Source organism: Candoia aspera, chromosome 10, assembly GCF_035149785.1.
Source record: "Candoia aspera isolate rCanAsp1 chromosome 10, rCanAsp1.hap2, whole genome shotgun sequence".
NCBI lineage: Eukaryota > Metazoa > Chordata > Lepidosauria > Squamata > Boidae > Candoia > Candoia aspera.
In genome coordinates, this window is record NC_086162.1 from 20,787,245 (window position 1) to 20,802,250 (window position 15,006).

Below are 15,006 nucleotides of genomic sequence, written 5' to 3' on the forward strand. Positions count from 1 at the left end.
CTACTTCATCCAGGACAGCTGATTATTAACAGCTGCAATGCTATGCTGGGTTTGGGTTAACTTTGATTAGGATTCTGTAGGTGTGTCTTGAGTATGATGCACAAGCCCAGCTTCTCTGATTCAATGTTTTGTGCAAACCAAGGCTTCAGGTTAATTAAGTAACCAGGTTAAGCATGTTGCATGAATGCAACTATGCCCCAGTAAATGTTAACCAATTGTTTTCAGTCTGTTTGGCTCAAGAGACAGTGAAATGTCAGCCCTTTGAAGTAAACAGCATGTCTGATTTGAGCTCTACTTTATTAATAGAGGCTATAAGATATGGATATGATTACCTTGGCTATGCATTTTATTATGATTGGCTGTGCTTTTATATTGTTTTTAATTGCTGTATTGTTTGTTGTTTTTATAATGTTTTTAAATTGTTTTTTTGCATGGAGATGGGTGGCTATATAAATTTGACTGATAAAGTAACAGAACCATGAAAGCCTGACTGAGTTTTCTCTTCTCTTCCTCACATGTTCCAGTAAATTCGGGAGTTCTGAGTTTCTTTCTCAGGCTGTCTCTGTTTCCCAGGCTTAAAGAATGTTCGTCCAGCCACCATGTCTGCCTAGTTTCACAGATCCTCTCTGTGATTCCCTACAGAAATTATTAGTCCCTCCCTATAACAGCCCCTTTTCCTTGGGTACAGCAAAGCAATCCAACTTTTATCTCTAGTCTCTAACCCCTGCTAAAGCTTTTGGGGATTACTTTGTTAATCTTATTCTTCCTGTTTAGCTTCTTTGGTCTAGGACAGTGTTTCTCAAGCTTGGGAACTTGAAGAAGTGGGGACTTCAACTCCCAGAATTCTCCACCTGGCTCTCAATACTGGCTGGAGAATTCTGGGAGTTGAAGTCCCCACTTCTTCAAGTTCCCAAGCTTGAGAAACACTGGTCTAGAAGCTTTAATCAGTTTTCAACATCAGCATTCTAAGTTCTTGCATTACTTTTTTTCAGCTGTTTTGCAGTAAATATTTTTAAAGATCTAGGGAGGGTGGAGGCAGAAAGTTTGTTGGAAAACATTCACATCCCTTAAAAATTCTTTTTTTAATAGTATCCCAGATCAAAGTCAGGCTTTCCTCCATGGTTCGTGGTAACAGAAGTCAGCAGCTGGACTGGGAACCTCAAAATACAGACATTTCTCTTCAGAGTCTATTATTAGATACTGTGAATATTCTCTTCTGAAATATGCTCAGCAAATGTTGGTAATTTAGGGCCAATTCAAGCTTTTCCCAAAGCCAACAGAATTGTCCAAATACTGCCATAATATATAAGTGGTTATGAAGAAGACTTTTTTTTTTTTTTTGAAAACTGTGTGTTGTGGGGTCAAATAATTTTTTCAACTGTTTTACAATTTTGTTGTTACAGCCTCTAATGATCCAGTAATAATGTGGAAAACTTTTGCTAGCTTATTTCTGTGTTTACATCATGTTTGTATTTCAGTTGTTACATCCTAATATTTTACAGTCTTTTCCAGTTCCTTTTGGGTTACTCTACTGTTGTTTAGTAGTGTCATAACTATAAGTAAAACTTGGTTTTTTTCAACTACCATGAGTCTGGCATGCTATGTTCTAGATTTTGGTCCATCTGAATTTGGAAGCCCATAAAATGTTTACATGATCGCTCTGGGACACTTTTTCAACATTATGGCCATATCAGTATTTTGGGGCACCAAATCCATACTTTCATATAAATTCCAATGTACCATTTTTGCTACACATTCATACCTTCTCTTAAAATTTGTCTGGTCAGTTCTGGTACAGCTTCTTGTCAGGTGGTCAACCATCTCACCTTTCTCTTTGCATACTCTACACTATTACTGTTATTGTATCTTTACTGTACTTCCTTGTGTGGGCGCAGGATAATGGGTCCCATTGACCACCACCACCACCAAAAAGACATTAACACTGCTACTTTAGATGTAACTTTTTAATCACAGGTTTTGAAATCTTTGTGTAAGCTCCCTTGAGGGGAAAAAAGTCTGCCTTGAAAACCAACGTATAAATCCGCAGCAAGCAAACACATAAATATCGATTAGACATCCTCTCTCAATACCAACAGACATAATGGGAGAAGACAATACAAACCCCACGCTGCTGAATCACTTTAGCACATGTAAAAGGACAAGAGAGACTGAAAATTAACACAGACCAAGGAGACAGGACAGACCTTGACAGAACTGCAGACGGAGAAGACACAGGAGGATGAGTCAGACTGGTCGGAGCCCAAGACAATGACCTTCCGATCCGTTTTTTGGGTAAAAGTCAGCTGCAGGGAGACAGAGATTTATCAGTGTGGGCATCACCACTGGAAGGAGGGTGTGGATGGAGGAAGGGGCCTGCTTTTCCAAATGTGAAATGCCACATCCATCCTCCATTGCTTTCAACCCAACAAGGGGGAATGCAAGGCCCTTCAGATGTTGATGAACTACAACCCTTGGAACATCTAGAGATCTACCCGATCACCATACTCTGGACCAGAACCAAACTAGCATGAGAAGGGACTTAAAGATTGAATCTGCACACTGTGTTAAGCAAGGCTAAAAGGGGCCTGGGTTCTGCATATTGTGGGATCCCAGCCCTTGTATTGGCATGTTGTGTGAACAGGGCCATAACATAGATAGAGTATGGTATGAGAACACAACCACTGGGTTTTGCTAACCCAGGTATAGGACAGAGTGCTGAATGAATCCAGGCAAAGCAGGGTTTTCCCTTTAGTAAGAGATGAGTGTCTCTTCTACATCCTCATATGTTACTCTCACTCAACAACCCTCTGTGGCTGGCCAATCTGAGAAGCAGCTCAGCTAAAGTCACTTGTGAGCTTCATGGCTTTGTGACAAACATGCAAGCAAGCAACATTCATATTTCTTTTCTGGCAGTAAGTCCTTAGAAAATGTTGGAAGAAAAGGATAAAGCCAGGGCAGAAATGTGGATAGGCAGGCATTCCACTGCTTTAACACACTTCTCAACATTGTTCAATCCCACTTTTGAAATTACAGAAAGGGGCTGTCCTCAGCTTTTATCTCCTGTGGGTAGTGAGTGTCATGTGAGTGTGAGTTAGAGATGTCCCTTTTCTTCTTACCTCGATTCCCAAGGCCCAACTGCTCTGCAACCAAGTTGGTTGACAGAGCTTCTCCAAGCACTATACTTATATGCCCCCCTCAAAGTTGTCTCTGTTAAGTTTCTACCTGCTTTGATTCAATAAAGCCGTGGCAAGGGAAACAGGGTGACCAGGGATTGTTCTTCATCCAGACGTGCCCTAATATGCAGAATCCACAAGGTCCTTCTGAATGGGAAATGTAGCTTTGGATGCCCTCAAGAACAGGGAGATCGAAAAGCACCGAAAAGCTTACCTGTGTCACACTCTCCTTATTTTTTGGCAAGTCCTCCCTGTTCCCCTCTGAATACTCCTGGCTCATATCCATTAAGCGACTTTTCTCCTAAATGCAGACAAGCAATGTGTAACCCTTCTAGACAGGAAAGCCATTTCACAATGTTCGGAGCAGTTTCACCTGAAGCCTATGTAAGACTGCTCTATTACCTGCATTGTGCTGCCTCCTAATGTCATCACTTGGGCCAGTGTTTTTCAAACTTGGCAATTTTAAGATGTATAGACATCAACTTCATGATGTGTGGACTTCAACTCCCAGAATTCCTCAGCCAGTTGGGGAATTCTGGGAGTTGAAGTCCACACATCTTAAAGTTGATGTCTACACATCTTAAAGTTGCCAGGTTTGAAAAACTCTGGCTTAGACTATGATGTATAAATTCCATCCCCCACTATGAAAAAACTCACATTCTCCTACACCCAAAGTACAAAAAAAAAGTGTGAAATAGGGCAAGAAGGCTTCTGAGAGATTGGAAGTTCAGTGGTGGGTCTCTGAATAGTAACTCATTTCTTATGTTGAAAATACCTGAAATAATAAGGAATATCTGCATATCCAGAGCATATTGCATCCAAAGAATTTCAGACTGCAGGAAGCATAATCATGATCCTATACCAAGAGATTCTGTTCATGTAGGATTCTTTTTAGTTTTTTTTTAATCCGCTCAATCATGTCAGAGACTGCCTGGACAAGTCCTTGCAGTTTTCTTGGCAAGGTTTTTCAGAAGTGGTTTGCCATTGCCTCCTTTCTAGGGCTGAGAGAAAGTGACTGGCCCATGGTCACCCAGCTGGCTTTGTGCCCAAGGCAGGACTAGAACTCACGGTCTCCCAGTTCCTAGCCTGGTGCCTTCACCACTACACCAAACTGGCTCTCTCTTTTTAGTTAACTTCAGCTAAAAACATCCCACTCTCTCCATAACAGTTCACTTCTCTCATACACAACTTGGATGCATATTTCAGATGTCCAGCCAGGAAAAACCAAGAGCTTTTTATGCATGCTGGTTCCTTCCATCAACTCTTAGATCCATCTGCAATGACTAGGTCAGCCAAAATTTGCAAGAATAGAAATGTTCTTCTAAAGTTGCTCAGTGGCAGGCAAGCTAAGCTAGCAGCTTCTAAAGTTTCCTGTACAGTCTGATCTCAAAATATAATTTGATCTTCCAACAAGCCTTCTGAGAAACATGCAGATCTGAGCCAGGTTCCAGGAAGGAAGTTTCTCCCCAAGAAACCACATCCAGTAATCCAGGGAAACATCAGCCATGGGTTGTCTCACCAAGTTAGACAGAGAAGAAGATACTTAGTAGATGGACTCAGAAACGCAAGTTTCAAATTCTGAAAGCGTGGGAAAGTGGATAGGCAAGGATGATTGTGGAAGCCAAGATACTCAAAGCTTCCTTGGTTCTTGGCAGGAGAAAAGGGATTCCTTACCGCATTGAGATTCCTGACAGCCTCTCCCTCCTCTTGTGCAAATCTCTGGCACACACCCATCATTTGTTCTTGTGTTAAAAGGGCTTGGCCTTCCAGCTTCTGCACAGTCTTCTGAATGGGTGGAGAGAAACTTGGTGAACTAAAATTCTAGGATTTCAAGAAAGATAGTAATTCTCCCTACCGACAGCCCCTCTTCAAAAGTGACAGTTGTTGTAAGAAAGAAAGAAAGAAAGAAAGAAAGAAAGAAAGAAAGAAAGAAAGAAAGAAAGAAAGAAAGAAAGAAAGAAAGAAAGAAAGAGGGAGGGAGGGAGGGAGGGAGGGAGGGAGGGAAGGAAGGAAGGAAGGAAGGAAGGAAGGAAGGAAGGAAGGAAGGAAGGAAGGAAGGAAGGAAGGAAGGAAGGAAATGCAACCATGGAATCACCAACCCATTGCAGAATGTTTTGTTGATGATTCATCTACTTTTTACACTGACTTTGCGGTTCAGAGTGTGCATTGTCTAAAAACCACAGTGGGTGACAAAGCCAAAAGATCTCAAGGCAAGGGTAATTTCACCCACAGCTTAAGGCTCTTATATGATAAAAGTAAATTCATTATTTTCTATTGTCAGCTTTCATTTCTAATACTACAAAATTCCAGATTGTCTTAAAAAACAAACCAGCAAGATTTTAAGGCTTGAACCACTGATTACATGTTGGTATTGCTTAGTCTAAGCTCACATTTCCCAGATGACTAAGCCACAGTTAAACCAGATCTAAGTTTGCAGTCAAAATAAAATGAACTATTGGTCATTATTTTGGTGTACAGGCTGGCTCATCCACAAGTAACATCTATATTTCTGCCTTTTCTATCTTTTTGTATAGGATGGCCTTATCTACTTGGTCCCTTCCAAACATATTAGATCAATTTTCATAAATTCCAATTGTCATTTCTTTTGACCGTGCTGGCTGAGCATCCTTGCTCTTGAAGTCCAACATAGCTAGAGGAAACCAGAGTGAGGAAGACTTAATAGGACAATCATGGACTGAAAAACAAGACCTAGAATTGAATCACTAGGGATTAAGACCACTTCTCACCTTCCTTTGATTGATGCTGTTCTGCAACTGGGTGATCTTTTCGGTCAGAGCTTGGCAAGTTGCTTCTTTTTCCTCTTCTAGACGGCTTTCGCGTTCTAGTTGTTGGAATTCCAGATCTTCGTAACATCTCAGGGCTCCTTCGAGCATCTCAGTTGTCTAGGAAAGAAGAGCAGGGTTCACTGGGTTTCATCTTCTCAAAGGTGGGGCCATGGTGGCTCAGTGGTTAAGACACTGAGTCAGAGGACCGTTAAGGTCGGCAGCTTGGCAGTTCAAAACTTGAGAGTGCGAGCCACACGACGGAGTGAGCTCCTGTCAACTTGTCCCAGCTCCTGCTAACCTAGCAGTTCAAAAGCATGCAAATGCAAGTAGATGAATAGGTACCACTTCAGTGGGAAAATAACAGGGACATGAAAGGAGCCGCCCGGGCATCCCCCGGGCAACGGTGACATCACCGGCAAATCCTTTCAATACAGAAGTGCCTTGGTAGGTGCTTCTGACACGAAAAAATAATCTTCTCAAAGAGCACCTTCCAATGTATAGAAAATGGGTACGTCTCTGCAAACTCCAAGGTAGTAGTACATTCTTCACTCAGATTATGGGACACAGCCATGTCTGAAGTATACCAGTTTCTTCCACTGAAATCAGACATTTTTATATTCCAAAATGCGTATTGTTCAGCCTAGGTAGGATCACTTAGCCAATTTTGACTGATTTCAAAAAGCTGAGCAGGTCAGACCCAATTAGAACTTAGATGAGAGTTCACCGTGAAATCCAGGACTGGAGACCAGACTAGGAAGTCAAAACAAAAGCCCAGAAGACGACAAGGGGAAACTACTTTCTGTACCTGGAGAGCTTTCCCATAGGATTATGCACATGGACCATCCCCTGTTTCACACTGTAATGAGCTGACACACACTTACCTCCTGCAGCTGGCTCTGCATCCGCTCTCTCATTGACTCCGGCTGGCTGTTTAGGTGGATCTGCGACTCAGCATGCTGCCTCTGCAGCTCCTCTACCCTGTGACGTTCTTGTTGCAGACGTGCCTTCTCCTGCCAAAAGTGAAGCAGGGCAGGGTAGCATCACTACATCTCCATGGACAATATAAATATATCCAACCACTTGTGCTTGTAGGAATAGATACTCCTTCCTTACCCAGAGATGATCAGCACTCTGATAAGGCTGCCTGTGAGGCCTTCTTATCACTGATTTGGCAACCTCAGCTTTGAGTTGAACAATTCCCCTGCTTGCCAGAGGCAATCAGGAATTCCATTAGGTAAATGAGCAAGCCGGCATAGGAGGGATGGATTTCTCCATCCTATCAGTTCACTGAGTAGAAATTCCTATCCCTCCCCTGCCCTTCACTTAGCCTGCTAAGGGACTATTAGCCCTTTGCAACCAGCATGAAATCCAGGTTACTATCCTCTGAGCACCGACAGGAAGCTCTGGTGTGGGCTGGTCCATGAAGTCACAAAGAGTCGGAAGCGACTAAACAAATACACGACAACAATCCTCTGAGCAGGCAGATTTGGGGAAGGGGTGTGCCTTCAGTGTTGACTCCTGGCAACTGCCTGGACTAGTCCCTGCAGTTTTCTTGGCAAGATTTTTCAGAAGTGGCTTGCCCTTGCCTTCATCTTCCTAGGGCTGAGAGGGAGTGACTGGCCCAAGGCCACCCAGCCGGCTTTCGTGCCTAAGGCGGGACTAGAACTCTCATACCACGCCCGATTGGCTCTTGGGCTGAGAGGGAGTGACTGGCCCAAGGCCACCCAGCCAGCTTTCGTGCCTAAGGTGGGACTAGAACTCTCATACCACGCCTGATTGGCTCTTGGGCTGAGAGGGAGTGACTGGCCCAAGGCCACCCAGCTGGCTTCATGCCTAAGGCGGGACTAGAACTCCCAGTCTCCTGGTTTCTAGCCTGGTGCCTTAACCACTAGGCCAAACTGGCTCGTGAGCAGGCAGATAGCAGAGTAGAAATCTGGGATTACTTATAAAATCTACACCTGGATTTTATCATGGTAGTTCATTCATTTTATCATTAATTCATTCAGAAAATGTACATGGCCACCACCTTAAATACATAACCCTGGGTAGCTAACAACAATCTACACACACAAATACACAAAACATTAAAAAAAACAACCCTAAAACCCTAAAAACACAAGTACAACAACAAAATTAAGAGCAATGAGGCACCACAGCAGACTCCGAACCCAACCGGATCTATGTTGGGTTCAACGAACAGGCTGGTGGGCACCTGAGGAGGAACATTCTGGAAGGGTGGAGGGTTGGGGCCCTCTGGATCCCAGAAGGGAAGCTTTTCCATAGGGCAGGTGCCGCAATAGAGGAGGCACTCTCTACTGCAGCGTTTCTCAACCTTGGCAACTTTAAGATGTCTGGACTTCAACTCCCAGAATTCCCCAGCCAGCATGGTTGAGAAACAGTGTTCCACTGGATTGTAGATAGAGGCACTCCAGTCTTTAAATATCGCAATCTCTGAGATCTAGCATGGCAGAAGAAGAAGCTAGCCTAAAACAGATGCCTGTTTTCTACATCCATAGAATTTGTTGGGAGGAGCCATCAGCAATGTATGTCCTGTCCCACAGTCGAGTAATAGGTTCAGCAGGCAGAGGTCAGAAAGCTCTGACCAATGAAGAGGATGGGAAAAGGATTCTGGGAGAAAGTGTGAACAATTCAAGCTGAGTCAGAAGGACGGGGACTTTGTCGTCTTTATCAGTTGCCCTTTTTACCTTGGCTGCATGCAGAATACCAAGACTGCTAGAAATAGGGAGAGCTAATGCTCCATTAGCTGGACTATTTATCCCAGGAATGGAGAAGCCCTTTAGAAGTTGCTGAACTCTAATTCCCAGCAACCCTATGCAGCTTGGCCAAGGATGGAAGAAGCTGGGAATTGTAACTGATCAACATCTGGAGGACCATGAGTTCCTCATCCAAGATAGTTCATTTAGTTTAACATTATTTAAGCTAAATAATAGAAATTGAATAAAATAAATAAATTGTTTATTGTTTATTTGTTTATTTTAATAAGCGATAGATTTTCGGGTGGGCAGACAAGTGTTTTTTTCCTATCCCTTGATCGATCATTCATTCATTCATTCATTCCCCCCACCCCCCCTTGTGGAGATGAACATACAGTTTTTAAAATAGCAAATGCATGGTTTTGCATGACTTTTAAGGTCAGGGATGACCCATGCATACAAGTGGCAAGTAGTTCTAGCAACTGATAAAGATAAAGTAAAAGAAAGCAGCTGAGCAGAATCCAACTCCAAGCCAGGTTTCTTCCTTGTATGGATGGTGTCATTCTACAGTTTGGTCACTGGGTGGCGCTGGGCTTGATAGGCTCTGGGAGTCTGGAGTTTTCCTGTTCCTGTCCTGTTCTTGCTGGAGAACTATACTAAAACTTTTAACTAACTTCTTGGCATAAGTCTCTTCTCTTTTATTCCTGTCTCTATTTCACCAGGCTAAATTGGATATTTATAACATGCAAAATGGGAGAAAGGAAATGTAAATAGGGAGTGGGGGATGGATGGATGGATGGATGGATGAGTTTGCAGACATTTAGAAACCAGAATCCCCAGATGTATTTTATATTTGTTTTTTAAAAAATTATATTATGATGGACACTATTCTAGAGAGTAAGAAAAATGATCTTGATGGAGATATGTGAGCTCCATTACCAAAGCAACAAAGGGAAAAACATATCTTAACTTCAAAACAAACAGAAAATATGCGGAACAGGCTCGGACAGACACCTCCCTAATTCACATGACTATAAGAAGGGGAGGAGGCCCAGCACAATCAGACTTGCAAGTTTGTTATTGTAGCCACTCTCAATAAAAGTAGTCCTAGGCTTCCTGTGGAGTTGAATCTGGTCTGGTCTATCTGGTGGGGCTCACCTCTATAGAGCTGTGTGGGAAAACACACTAGCAATGCCTGCAACCAAGACAGCTTTTGGTGATTTTTCTGAGATCATTAAATCATAAAATCATAAGGTTCAAAAAGACCTCCTGCCCATAAAGGAACCCTCATACCATTCCAGATGAATGGTGGTCCACTCTGTCCTTGAAAACATCCAGCGATAGAGCCCCCACCATTCCAGCAGGCAAGCTGTTCTATCACCAGAAATTTTCCAGCAGAGTTTGGATAGCCATTTGTCTGGGAAGTTATGAGGACAGAGGTAAAATATCAACAGACATTCTGATAAGAGGAAAATAAGGAAGCCAAAGGGTAGAATTGAAGAAGGGAAGGGAAACAAGCAGGCCGAGAGAAGAGATCAACAGGGATGTTATAGCATAAAATGTTAACTTTCAGTCCAGCTGGACAATGACCTTAGAAAGGGATACAGAAATCACAAAACTAAGACTTTTGCCTCCAGCAGCTTGAAGCCCTCCAGATGAGTGGAGTCCCATTCTCCCCAGCCAGCATGGCAATTTAGTAGAAATAACTTTGCTAACTTGTCAGCCACCAGCCCCTCCGTTTTTAATTCGCACATCCCAAGCCCCAGGGGGAAGACAAGATGGAATAGGAGCTGCGGGACTGCTTCTCCTACTTCATCCACTGGCAGTTGGAATGCTGTGTGTGACATAGTACAGAAACACAAGACAAAGGAATAAATACCTGCGAGCCGGTCCTAAAGTTAAGGAACGGGAGGCAGCTCTCAAGGCAGGAGATGCTCAGGGACAGTGATGGTGCTAGATGATGGAGCTGCAGGCATTTTGCCCCCTGCTCAGCCTTTTCTGTGCAACCATCCCTGCCTGCAACTCATTCTGAAGCAAGATTCAGCTATCAGCCCAATTTATTGAACTGGAAGAGGACATGTTATGATTTGCTTCAAGCAGCCAGATGTCCTGATCCAGTCCAGAACCGAAACTGCACCTAGAGAGTTTGGAAAAATCGTAAGAAAACGGCCAAAGACCAGCAGCTCACCTTCTCCCGTTCGTCATGGCACCTAAGCTCGGTCTCAACGAGACGCCCTTGAAGTTCCAGCAGCTGCGCCTCCTCCCGCCTTAGCTCCTGCCTCTCTTCCTTCAGTTCCCCTTCCAACAAGGCACCTTCCAGGTCCATCTGCCAAGAAGAGGAGGAGACAGGTCAGGAGAATGGTGCCAAAACATCTTGACGTGCCCAGATGTGTTGACTGATGCAATGTCAACACAGCCACTGGGAGGTGCAGAGGTGCAAAATGAAGCCTAGAAACGGGATCTAGAAGAATCCAGGTATGCAAACATCCAACTCTCTTGCCTAGAAAATGGCTCCTACATTGATGCGAGCACCTTCGGCATTGGGTGATGGAAATTTCCTGTCCAATGGAGCAAACAAGTTCTGCTCTCCACGTCCCTCTAACATGGCTCTGTTCTTCCTCAACTGCTTGGGTGTGGGCCTCCTCAACACTGGTTTGACAGGTGCTGATTGTTGTCCAACCAACAATCTCATGATGCAGGGAGGGGACTGAGTAAGCTAAGGTGTACCTCTATGTTCAGTTCTTTCTTCTGATGATGCAGCTCCTTGATCTGGTTTTCAAGAACTGAGATTTTGCTCAGAGCCACATGCTGCTCTCCTTGCGGATGACAACCAGTACTTCCATTACAGGGACCTTCATACTGGGAAGAGAATAAGGTAGAACCAGAAGCTGCAAGTCTTAATATTGCAGTTGTAGAAGACTTTCTAAATTAGAAAAGACTTTTAGCAGTAAGGACACATATCAGAGTTTACATTTTCATGTGATGATTCATATTGTCCTCACCATGGTTTCTGACATTTATATTCTGTTCAGAGTTTAACAGTAATTGTCAGCTTTTTAAAATGATATAATACAGTTATTTACAATCAGTTAATAATATGCTGAAAAATTATAATTTCAACATTTGTAAATCCTTTTTTTCTTCACTCGTATCTTACTTTTCTACCCTCCTTTGTTGTTGTTGTTGTTGTTCTCCCTTCTCTGTTTGTATTTTTTTTTTCCTAAAGCATTCAATAAAATGCATTTTAAAAAAGAATTAGGAGTTGCACATACCACCAGCAAGAAAGCTTGTGTCCCATTGTGGGCCTTGCTTTCACGAAGAAAGCTGTTGAAGTGTGTTTACTACACTTCTTGAAATGGCACAAAGATTGCAAATACAATTAAAAGTGCATCACCACCACTAGCACTTAGACAATCTTAGCTCAGAACAGATTATGTTTTTATGGGTTATTTAAACCATGACAAGATGAGGAGTAGATTTTATGAGTTGGGGGCCAAGAAAAGGAAGAATTCTGGATTAAGAAAAAGCCTATTTCAGTCTATCAGTTTGTTTCCAGAGCTGGAGAAATCCATGAACAGACCATGGACTCAATTGCCCAATTTCCAACATAAGCTTAGGTAATGCCACAGATGACAGGACATTTATTGTCTCTAGTAATGAGGTCATATGTAGCCCACATAACTCCTAACATTTATAAGCACAGGCAGCTTTGACTTAGATCTGGATTTTTTTTTTTATCTGTTCAATCGTGTCCAATTCTCAGAGACTGCCTGGACAAGTCCCTGCACTTTTCTTGGCAAGGCTTTTCAGAAGTGGTTTGCCATTGCCTCCTTCCTAGGGCTGAGAGAGAGGGACTGGCCCAAGGTCACCCAGCCAGCTTCGTGCCTAAGGCAGGACTAGCACTCCCGGTCTCCCGGTTTCTAGCCTGGTACGTTAACCACTACATCAAACTGGCTCTCTAAATCTGGATAGTAAATTCTTAAAATCTTTGCTGGCTAGGCTGCCCATTTGCTTTTTAAGTAGAAAAGACTGTGGGAAAGCAGGGGATCAGGCATTTGGGTTACCTGAGAAGGGACAATGCAGTCCCCATAGGAGATGGGGGGAGAAAGCATTCCCAAAAGACTGTGGCTTAATTAACTTGCTGTAACTGAGGCTGGGAATTTATTCTTACACTTTTCAAGATACTTCATTTACCCCAGACTGGCACCACGCTTGCTTCCTTGGCTCGGCCAGCAATGTGTGGCTTAACATTAAGAAACGCCTTTGTTCCACTTAATTGATGAAACAGCTCATAGTCAACGTGGGCCACAAGGGTGAAAGGCCTCTCAGGCACTCGGTGCCAATACTCACCCCATTTTGGGCACTCTCTGTACTACTGGCTTCATCATCCTCTACGCAGCCGCTGGACTGGCTCCCTGCTTGGGAGTCATTTTCCGAAGAAAGGGAATCCACTTCAGTACTGCTCTGAGCTGGGGATCCCTCGCAATCCGGTGACCGACTGCATTTCCGCTCACCCAGAAGTTGACCCTTTTCCAAGGCAGCTGGGTATGGACCCAGCTCTGCTTGGTTGAACACCCCCATAGCTTTCAGTTTCACAGTTCAAGAGTGCATGGTCACGGTGCCCTGCAATTGTAAAGAATAGAGGCAGTTCTGTTATAAATGCAAGAAGAGTTTGACAGAATGGCAGTAAAAAAAGGAAAATGAGGAAGACTCCACCCTAATATTCATTGGAGATATATTGGTCATAGGTTGGAAAAGATTGTGTTGCTGGAATTCCTCTCATTCTAGTCTTTTCTTCTTATTAAATCTAATTAAGGAGTCTCTGTGACAATCATGCTTGGGAAAGGAATTAGTTTCAGTTGTAGGCTAGGAACAAGCACCTGACATGTTGGCTGACTACAATTCCCACATTGTGGGCCAAGCCAGCTGAGGTTCTTGGGAATTGTAGTTCAGCACCATATGGAGTATGACATATTTCCCACCAGTGGGCTACCTAGGCCAATTCTGAGTAAGTCCACAAATCGGTTACTAGCTAATAACAAATGTTCCCAATTAGAGAGAATTGATCACCTATGCCAACATTGTGCTAAATACAACATTCTGGGCTGCATAATCTGTCAAAATTGTCTGTGTGTCTGTGTGTGTGTGTATACACCCTTAATCTGCTGTTCCTGAGTTGAATCACGAATCTTATTCTTTTGTTTCTTTCACTCTTTGTGTTATTTTTAAGGTTCTTTTTTATATTCTTCTTAAATTGTTATCTGCCCTGCAGCTAATTCTTCTGAGCTCCCTAAGGTGGAGTTCAAATATTCTAATTCCCAAACAGAAAAATGAAGATGTGAAAAGTTGGAAATGATTGAAATACTCCCTGTGAATGGAAAGAAGGTTGAACTACTCAAAACTAGTCATTATCAAGTCAGCCCCAAACCCTCAGGGGCTTTATACGTTAAAGCCAGCATGCTGGTGTTGTGTTAATCTGTCACGCTCCCTGCTTTCCCCCCTCCGTGGACACTTTTTAAAAGTCTTAAATAAATATACAGGCAAGGAACTGGTTCTTAACATTCTGAGGAGTCTAGTCTCCTGAGCAGAAACGCCCTTGGAACACAGAAACATCTCAGCAATAAATAAATAAATAACAAACCGAGAACCATTAATTAGATTAATAAATGCCAAACAAATCCCTCCAATTGTGGGATGCAAGCTGGCACCGGCAGCTACAAAGGGAACAGACCATAAAACTGAGCTATCTGCCAAAGTGTGAACAATCCAGTCACCTTTATTTCCTCCTGATGGGACAATACACCTTAGGATGTGTTGTAGGTCCCAAACCAAACCCTTCCATCACACCAAAAGCCCATACAGGTAGTCCTCGCTTAACGACCACAATTGAGAGTGGAATTTTGGTTGCTAAGCAAAGCGGTCATTAAGTGAATCCAACCTGATTTTACAACCTTTTTTGTGGTGGTCCTTAAGCGAATCACCACGATTGTTAAGCAAACCACATGGTTGTTAAGCGAATCATGCAGTTCCCCATTGATTTTGCTTGCCAGAAGCCAGCCAGAGGTCGAAAATGGCAATCACATGACCATAGGATGCTACAACAGTCATAAATGCAAACCGATTGCCAAGCACCCAAATTGTGATCATGTGACCGTGGGGATGCTGCAATGGTCATAAGTATGAGCACCATATGTAAGTGGGTTTTTTCAGCACTGTCATAAGTCTGAACCATCACTAAATTAATGGTCATTAAGTGAGGACTACCTGTAATACCTTTTCATGCCCTCCCCGCTGACTTACGATGTTCTCTGGGGAAACCATGGGGAAAGTCAT

At 43.2% G+C, this 15,006-nt stretch overlaps 1 protein-coding gene across 4 annotated transcripts in view; it reads right to left on the reverse strand.

The window, feature by feature from the left end:
• Nucleotides 1-13,316, reverse strand: part of PHLDB3 (pleckstrin homology like domain family B member 3) — a 22,100-nt gene extending 8,784 nt beyond the window's left edge. Inside the window, exons 1-8 of one of the 4 annotated variants that reach the window (XM_063311690.1) lie at nucleotides 13,024-13,316; nucleotides 11,401-11,532; nucleotides 10,862-10,999; nucleotides 6,841-6,969; nucleotides 5,921-6,076; nucleotides 4,848-4,958; nucleotides 3,388-3,474; nucleotides 2,205-2,303 (exon numbers count right to left, since the gene is read on the reverse strand). In XM_063311690.1, coding sequence (XP_063167760.1) covers nucleotides 2,205-2,303; nucleotides 3,388-3,474; nucleotides 4,848-4,958; nucleotides 5,921-6,076; nucleotides 6,841-6,969; nucleotides 10,862-10,999; nucleotides 11,401-11,532; nucleotides 13,024-13,254 — 1,083 coding nt within the window. In that variant the 5' untranslated portion in view covers nucleotides 13,255-13,316. Of the gene's footprint in view, nucleotides 1-2,204; nucleotides 2,304-3,387; nucleotides 3,475-4,847; nucleotides 4,995-5,920; nucleotides 6,077-6,840; nucleotides 6,970-10,861; nucleotides 11,000-11,400; nucleotides 11,533-13,023 lie in introns of all 4 variants that reach the window. The other 3 variants (XM_063311689.1, XM_063311692.1, XM_063311691.1) reach the window with 3 other exon arrangements.
• Between the last annotated feature and the right edge of the window lie 1,690 nt (nucleotides 13,317-15,006).